Source organism: Lolium perenne, chromosome 1, assembly GCF_019359855.2.
Source record: "Lolium perenne isolate Kyuss_39 chromosome 1, Kyuss_2.0, whole genome shotgun sequence".
Taxonomy (NCBI): domain Eukaryota; kingdom Viridiplantae; phylum Streptophyta; class Magnoliopsida; order Poales; family Poaceae; genus Lolium; species Lolium perenne.
This window is the reverse complement of record NC_067244.2, coordinates 214,992,926-215,001,345: the sequence shown is the minus strand read 5'-3', so window position 1 is coordinate 215,001,345 and position 8,420 is coordinate 214,992,926. Positions and strand designations below refer to the sequence as shown.

The 8,420-nt window shown below is 41.8% G+C and overlaps 1 protein-coding gene across 1 annotated transcript; it reads left to right on the top strand.

Annotated features, from left to right (window-relative positions):
• Window positions 1-690: 690 nt before the first annotated feature.
• LOC127323692 (protein S-acyltransferase 8) lies at window positions 691-5,953 on the top strand. Its single transcript, XM_051351799.1, has 5 exons — window positions 691-956; window positions 1,537-1,722; window positions 1,834-2,127; window positions 3,265-3,498; window positions 5,088-5,953. The coding sequence occupies exons 1-5, from the start codon at window positions 909-911 to the stop codon at window positions 5,613-5,615; spliced, it is 1,290 nt and encodes a 429-aa protein (XP_051207759.1). The 5' UTR covers window positions 691-908; the 3' UTR covers window positions 5,616-5,953.
• The last annotated feature ends 2,467 nt before the right edge of the window (window positions 5,954-8,420 follow it).

Sequence of the window (8,420 nt, the reverse complement as noted above, 5' to 3'; positions counted from 1 at the left end):
ATGTATGTGAAATGAGCGAGATACGCTCGAATGATTATACCGAACATAGGAAAATACGCGGATGTGAGACAAACCCACTAAGCTCTTCTAAAAAAAATAGAAAAAAATAGATATAGGGAAAGTCATCCGAAATTTAAATTTACAAGTTTATAGTCTACTGTATAGACTCGTGAGTTGTTTCTACAAAATCCAAGGAGTCATCTGCAAGACGATCACCTCCCCTCTCTTTCTCTCTCTGTTATTGAAGTTCCCCTTGCCAGCTTGTACGTGCGAATTTACAGCCTTTCGAGGATTATCTATGTTGCCTAAAAACGACGATTTATATTGCAGCTAGGAGAACCACAAGATATTCGAAATATCGTGTGTGAATAAATTGTGTATGTGAAATCGAGCGAGATACGCTCGAATGATTATAGCAAATATACGAAAATACGCGGCAGTGTGACAATCACGGCAAACTCCTCTAGAAAATGAACAATTAGATATGGGGAAATAGACAAGAGTCGCAGTCGTCCAAAATTCAAATTTACAACTTTTTAGTACACTGCATGGACTTGTGAGTTGTTTCTACAAAAAACAAGGGGTCATCTGCAAGAAGAGCACCTCATCTCTCTTGTTGAATTTCCCTTTGCCAGCTTGTATCCGCCAATTTATTTATTCGCCTCTAATTCTGAGGAAGGAAAAAGACACCGGTTTTACACCTCACCAGCAGAGCCACCCCACGCACAAAGGCGACGCAAGCAAGCAGCTTTCCTCGCTCACTCTCGCCTCTCATCTCCCCCTCTCGCGCACCAACTCTTTCAAATCCACCTTTTTCGCGTGCCCGTGCCGATTCCGTCGTGCTCGCCGTCGATTCCGGATGAGGAGGCGGCACTGACCGGGCCCGAATCTTCCGCCGCCGCCGCCACATGGGGCAGCCGCAGCAGCGAGTCTACCAAGCTTGGAAAGGGAATAATGTAAGGATCCTCCCCGTTTCCCTCGCTCTGGCTCATACTTCCATTTCCTGGAACTAGGAATCTTGTTTTAACGATTTGTTACTGTTTATACTCTGTTCTTGCCTGGGGAATTCCACTTCTCCTCTCTATTATTTTGGTAGTTTTAGTGTCTGTATTATGTGTTTTACTCTCTGTGCGCTTCCAAGCATGAATAGTAAACTGCTTAGGGTGATTTGGTTCGTTGCCGTGTGTCAAAGATGTGAGATATGCAATGCGCAACTCAATGGGCAGCGGCGAGTAGGGGTCGGCTTGATCTCCCAACTTAGGATCCGTGGATGGACTGTTCTTGTTGTGCCTAGTTTCAGCTCCAGTTTTCAGTTAGTTGTTGGTTGTGCAGTCCTTTTTTGTTTAGTCACAGACTTTGTTTCAGTTTTAGTTCTTCTGGTGGTCGTTGTTGTAATCCTGAAGTTGTTTGTACTGTGGCTGGCTTTGGCCTCCCTCTCTTAATATATGACATGCAGCTCTCCTGCATGGTTAAAAAAAGAGATGTGCAATGCGCAATTTTGCTGCGGATGTAACATGGTTGCTTGGCTATCTGCAGAAGTTCATCCTTGGAGGGAGGCTCATATTCGGACCCGATGCCAAGTCCCTGTTCGTCTCGGTTGTGCTCATTGCGGTGCCGGTTTTGGTCTTCTGCGCATTCGTCGCGCCGCACCTTCTCCATCGATTCTCCTCGTACAACGCGGGATATGCGATTCCTGCCGTAGCGATTGTGTTTATGATCTATGTGAGTACATTCTAGCGATTCTTGCAGGTAGTAATCAATAATCAGTGAGGATTTTGGGCACTCGTCTAAATATCTAATAATGGCATGTTGGTTTCCTTTTGTACACCATAGGTGCTTCTGTTGCTGCTGACCACCTCAGCTCGGGATCCTGGTATTGTGCCTCGCGCATCACATCCACCGGAGGAAGATTTTACGTATGGCAATCCGTTAGCTGGGGAAACACCGGGCAGGCTGCAGTTCCCCCGTATAAAGGAAGTGATGGTTAATGGGATGCTTGTGAAAGTAAAGTATTGTGATACCTGCATGATTTACCGGCCTCCTCGGTGTTCGCACTGTTCAATATGCAACAACTGTGTGGAGCGCTTTGATCATCATTGCCCCTGGGTTGGACAATGCATTGGTCAGGTACGCTATCTTTTCTACATGCTGAAAGCTGTTGCATGATGACTTTCATGGACTCTGTACTTTAAGAAACCCAATAAGATCTTGAACTAATTACTTCTAGATGGAATTTTCCTTAAACCGGAGGGAGGGAGAAATAACTTTATACAAACAGTGTTAGATAGCGTACTGAGGTTGGGCCATTTACAAGCCCATTTGATCTACCACAACTACTGCAAGACATAACAATAAGATGATCAAAGCATAGAATTTAACTTAGGCAACACAGCATGATATGATTAGCATGATTTTTTGTTTCTAGATATTCAACAACACTACTAGTTATCTTCTGGTTAATTGAGGTAGTAGGTACACCTCAAGACAAAGAAAATTCAAAAAATATGGTTCTACCTCTGCTGAAGTGATTGCCCTCCCTAGAACTTTCTTGCCCTATCAGTTGTGCAGAATTGCTTCGCTAATGTGGTTTTGCTGGATTGTCCTGATATTTTTCTTACCTATTCTTCAGTTAATTAAGCATGAACCCATTCTTCATTACAATATTCGAACCACTTATGGGACAAGTTTCTGTTCAAACTTTTATAGTGATCAGTATAAGCCCATCGTTTATACTTTTGGTGGAAATTGGCCTTATTTCATCCTGGCTAGTTTCAGATATGTGCATATCTGTTAGTACTTTTTTCTCGAGGACTCACAGGAGGATGATCATTTTTCCATGAGAGGAACAAATGTACTAGGTTAAAAATTACAATTTACATTTATAAATATCAGCTAATCTGGGAGTAGCTAAGGCAACTGAAAAAATTCACAAAAATAGAATATAAGATTACTTTGCTACAACCATGGAGGATTAGTGACGATAGCCCCTAAGTGATTTGTGTACTCCATCTTCCACTGTCCACATTATATTTTAGAAACCACACATTGTATTTGTGCTGTAGGAAAGTTTGTATGCACATGCAAGGAACCATTCCTTTGCTAGTTGGAAAATGTATGTGAAACTAAGATACTCAGAACCTTATTCTTGTTGTAAGTGTTTTAAGGAACAATTTCTTTCAGTCTGAAGGTTATTTTGATTCAGTTTGCTTATTATTAACACCTTCGTCTCCTGATCATTTATTGTTTCACCTTTACATTGTGCAGCGCAATTACAGATACTTTTTCCTATTTGTTTCTTCATCGACTCTTCTTTGCATTTATGTCTTTGCCATGTCGGCATTACACATAAAGTTTCTCATGGACGAAGACTACCCTACAGTATGGAAGGCTTTGAAACACTCTCCAGCTTGCTTGGTGCTTATGATATATTGCTTCATTGCTCTCTGGTTTGTTGGCGGACTCACTGGATTTCATTCTTATCTCATTAGCACAAACCAGGTTGGTTTGCCGGCTCTTTGGCAGTATTTTTTCAGCCATGAATGCAAGATTTTGTTGCTTGTTTACTACTCCTTTATTATTATTTTTCATTTATATATTGTTTTCAACCATGAGGACATAGAATTTTACCTTAAAGGGTTGTAGCATATTCATATCAAATATAACTGAAAGGCTTGTGATGTCTTATGCAACCTCTAGTGTTAAAGTGAGATGCTTAAGGTTCTATGCTTAGCATGTTCGAGGCCACGGTGTTGCCTATTGCTTCTATGGAAAATGGAAATATCATTTGTTTTATGAGTTTATCTAACAAATCCTATGAATATTTGGTTTGTCTATGTATTGATGTATTTAGTATTATGCTGAAAAGTTCAAAATAGCTACCAATTCATCTTCCTATTTGTTTGTCAGTTAATGTTGTGAAATTGGTAGCTATGCACAAACTGATTAGGTTACAACTCGCAATGGTAATGAAATATCAGGAAAGATTTTTTGAAATACTGGAATATGGTTGTTACCATCATGTGTATCTACTAATACCTCAATTCTGTAACATAAGGCGTATAAGTTTTTCCAAAAGTCAAACCATTGAAACTTTGACCAAGTTTTAGAAAAAACTATCAACATCTACCATGCAAAATCTATGTCATCCATTTGCATATTATATCTATATAATATCATAGTTCTCAATAGATTTTTCTGTAAACATGGTCAAACTGTACATCGTTTGACTTAAGAAATAATTTATAAGCCTTGTTTTGTGGAACAGAGGTAGTATCTAGTGAAAATGGTCAATTTATCATCAGGGCACACTTAGAAGGGCGGGCCTGGTGCAGCGGTAGAGTCTCACCGCCTGTGACCAAGAGGTCCCAGGTTCGAGTCGCGGTCTCCTCACATTGCACTTCGTGAGGATAAGGCTTGCCACTAACACCTTCCCCAGACCCCGCACAGTGCGGGAGCTCTTAGCACTGGGTACGTCCTATCATCAGGGCACACTTAAGTTTATCACCAGGCCCGGATAATAGTTGTATGGTTCAAAGGAACGAAACTGCAGTTCTGTGTCCTCAGATAGAATGACTTGATGCTGTAAGCTCAAGGCCCCCTTTGCACCCAAAATTTGTGAGTTTAATCCAACAAATGTTACGTATCGTTGGGTTTGACTGTCAATTGAGTTATTTAGAATTATGCTGAAAAGTTCAAAATAGCTACCAATTCATCAGCCTATCTGTTCGTCAGTTCGTGTTGTGAATTTGTTAGCTCTGCACAAACTGACTAAGTCGCAACTCGCAATGCTAGTGAAATATCAGGAAATATTTTACTGTGTTTTTTTACTATCATGTGGATCTACTATCTAGTGAAAACGATTAATAGCTTATAGCTGTATGGATCTTTTATCATTAGGGCATACTTAAGTAAAGCAGCAGGCCTGGATAATAGCTGTATGGTGGAAATGAACAAAATTGGCAGTTGTGTGTCCTCAATTAGAATGGTGGAAATGAACAAAATTATGTTGTCTGCTCGAGGCCTCCTTTGCGCCCAAAAGTTTTTGAAGTCACAGATCAGAATTCTAACATGATGTTTTGCTTTTCCAGACGACATACGAGAATTTTCGATACAGGGCAGACAGCAGGCCTAATGTCTATGACCAAGGGTGTCTGAATAATTTCCTAGAAGTCCTGTGCAGTAAGGGGAAACCTTCTAAACACAGGTTCCGAGCCTATGTTCAAGAGGAAGTACGCGCTCCAGTAGTTAACTTTGGTAGGCAGATGGAAGAAGAACCAGCTGGTGGCCCTCGTGCAAAAGTAGAAGATGATCTTGAGATTGGCAGTGATCTCCTGAAGATCTCTCAGCGGCGCAATTACGAGGATGTTGATGTTGAAATGGGAAGTCAAGACTACAGTGAGAGTGAACGCACGGGCAATGCCAAACTGGGGATGGGTTCAGGATCGCAGATCCCTGCGGTCGGAAGTGAGGTACGAGTACGGCACTCGAGCTGGGACCAAAGAAGTGGAAACTGGGACATGTCATCGGATGTAATTGGAAGGAGCGCATCGGATGTGCTTGGGAGAAGTTCTTCACTCACCCAGGTTGCATGTCCATCTCGAAGAGAAAATCACTAGCCGGTTCCGTGAGAATTATGAATGTTTGTTAGGGAATTGGATTCTGCGGTTGGTTGCGGATGGTGACGTACACCCGGAGAGCAAAGAAGAACAATGGCCAAATGCATTTTGACTTTTGACTGCCAAATCTGGTATGTTCGATCCTATTTCATGTATGAAGACTTGTTGTAGTCAAAAGGATTTGTGGTACCGGGGGTCGTTTTTGCTCCGCTGTCACCCAAAGGTGTCTATATCATTCTTTATGTAAATTACTAATGCGGGATACTCATCCACCTGTAATTCCTACCCATCTCATCTTGAGAATGTCTCCAGCGCGAATCTCGGTTAGCTTTCTGTCATGTCTTTATCGTTCCATTTTTCTGAGGCGTAACGATATTCCTATCCATTGGATGAATCTGGTTCTGTGTCCAGTTTAAGTCTCTGGACTTGTGATACATACATGTTTGTCATCATCTCTTTGTATGCAAGCGACATATAACTATTTGTTTTGGTCTGGAACTGACCGTTACGAAGGTTGACAGTTCCTTTGTTTCGAGTAGAAGAACTCCATTCTCAAGGATGAGAGCATCTCTTTGTTGCTTTTCGGGTTGCTGACTACTGCTGAGGACTTCACTGGAGAGGACTGGAGCATGATGAAGAAAGAAGCCTGATAGAGACAAACCAGAAGACATCAAGAATCCGCAGGTCCAATTCTTAGGAACGGAGACCAGCAAGAGGTGCTTTTGGCTTTTGCAACACCTGCTGCTTCTAACTTCAGAGAGCTTTTTGAACAGCTCGTCGGATGTTGGGAAGTCAAGTTCCTGCCTTTCAATCATTTGTACTGCATCTGGTGTAATTTTCTCTGAAAATGACTGCCACAGTCCTCAGAATCTTTTTGAACCACTTGTGTTGCAAGTCCACTGGACAGTCGTCGTATGGCGAGTCGACTGCTTTGATCGTGGACTGCCGCAGTTCTGAAACCTGCTCGGTGTTTATCCTCCAAGAGCCTACAGCAATTGAATGGTAAAGAGAACACCTTTAATTTGCTTTGGTCACTGAAAGCGTCTGAACTTATCCGTACGTGCTTGTTCTTTTGCATGGGTTCTCTGCATTTAGGTAATAATATATTTTTCGTTCATTTGCACCACTAATACATTGGGCGCTAAAATGAACTTGGTAAATGCCTCCAAAAAAGAAGAACTTGGTACGAGTTATCTCATTCAATTTATCTCTCCTTTCTGTAGCCACGTCTTAGTACCACCAATAGATGCCAAGGAGTCGGAGAACAACTCATCCGTATCCATATGCCCTTATAACATCACCAGCGGTCGGATGCATTTCGGACCGTTTCGGTCTGGTTGAGTCGTGCTGCGAACACCAAAATACCGTAGTTGATAGAAATATCCGTTTGGGTGGGGGTTGCCCTAGCGGCCCGAGCATTTTGATCCGTCCTAGCCATTTTCATTTATTTGTAGTTAAATTTTTAACCCAAATTACTTATAGGTGTGCTAAATAATAAAAATCTTGCAATAAAGTAATGTTAAGTTCTTTATTACACTCAAATAAACAACAACGTTCAAATACAAATAAATTTATAATCAAATAGCTAAAATTCAAATAAATGTCTACTCTTGATGCTCAATAATATCCGCTTGGAGACAAGCAGATATGTGGCTTTCACGGAGTTCAGTGTGCATATGGAGAAACTCCTCAAATGTTGCTGCCCCTGGCTGCGGCTCAACCAACTCGTGGAGGCTGTCACCGTGCTCTTACACAACGATCATATTGTGTATGACCATACAAGCAATCACCTCATACATGGTCTGAACATTCCATGTTCCTGCAGGTGGCGCACAATAGTCCACCGAGCTTGCACCAATTCGCTCTTCATCTTTCCTGCAAGACTCTTGCCTCTGAGCAAATCTTTTTATTTTCTCTGTTGTAGGATTACGAACTGTCTTCGTAAGTGTGACCTAGTTCGGATAAATACCATCATGGGCTTGTCATACGCATTGTCATTGATCTTATAGTTAACCACAGGAGCATTGCCTTCTACAAGCCTTGAGAACACCAGCGAGAGGTGGAGCACGTTGAGATCATTGTGGGAACCGATCATGCTAAAGAAAAAGTGACAAATCCACATATCTTGTGCTGCTACTGTGCATCCCTCCGCATGCCCGTTATACTAGCTCTGTCATTGAAATGGAGATTTTTTCTGCCGATCATTCCCGAAAATCCTCTACTCATTGATCGACAACAGTTGGTTCTATAATGCGTCTCCGCAGTTTTTCGATAAATGATGTTTTATTACTTTTGAAAAGCAATTACATCCAGCCTCTGCATAACCAGGATGCACACAGCCATTTAAGTATATCAAGTCAAAAAGATGGGAAAAAAAACTAGGCGAAATACATATCGAAGCGATGAATCATATAACGCCTAAGGTGTGGGTGGGGCTTCTATCCGTAGACTATGCTGCCACCCATGTAGGAAAAAAGTATCCCTCGCCGTAGCCTCCAACCGTGTACAGTAAATAGGTCTCAATTCTCCACTCGCTGAAGAGGTAACCACAAACGGAGAATACATGTACATCTGTAGATGACCTGCAACAAAGAGCAATTTTTATCGTTAATTTTTTTGTCATTTCTACTTAGCCAAAGCGCCCAGATAACTGCTATCGCCCCCACCCTAAGAAGCAACTTGAACCTTGAATCGATACCGTGAAGCCAATTTCCAAAGACATTGGCCACACTAGTCGGAGGATACAAGATAGACGCTACTTGGATGACCGACCATATAGATCTCGCAAATTGACACTGGAAAAAT

Bases quoted from the DNA above. Each gene is read 5' to 3' on its own strand.
- LOC127323692 (XM_051351799.1), top strand. From the start codon at position 909: ATGGGGCAGCCGCAGCAGCGAGTCTACCAAGCTTGGAAAGGGAATAAT. The intron at 957-1,536 runs GTAAGGATCCTC...GGCTATCTGCAG, and splicing joins AAGCTTGGAAAGGGAATAAT to AAGTTCATCCTTGGAGGGAG. The intron at 3,499-5,087 runs GTTGGTTTGCCG...TTGCTTTTCCAG, and splicing joins ATCTCATTAGCACAAACCAG to ACGACATACGAGAATTTTCG.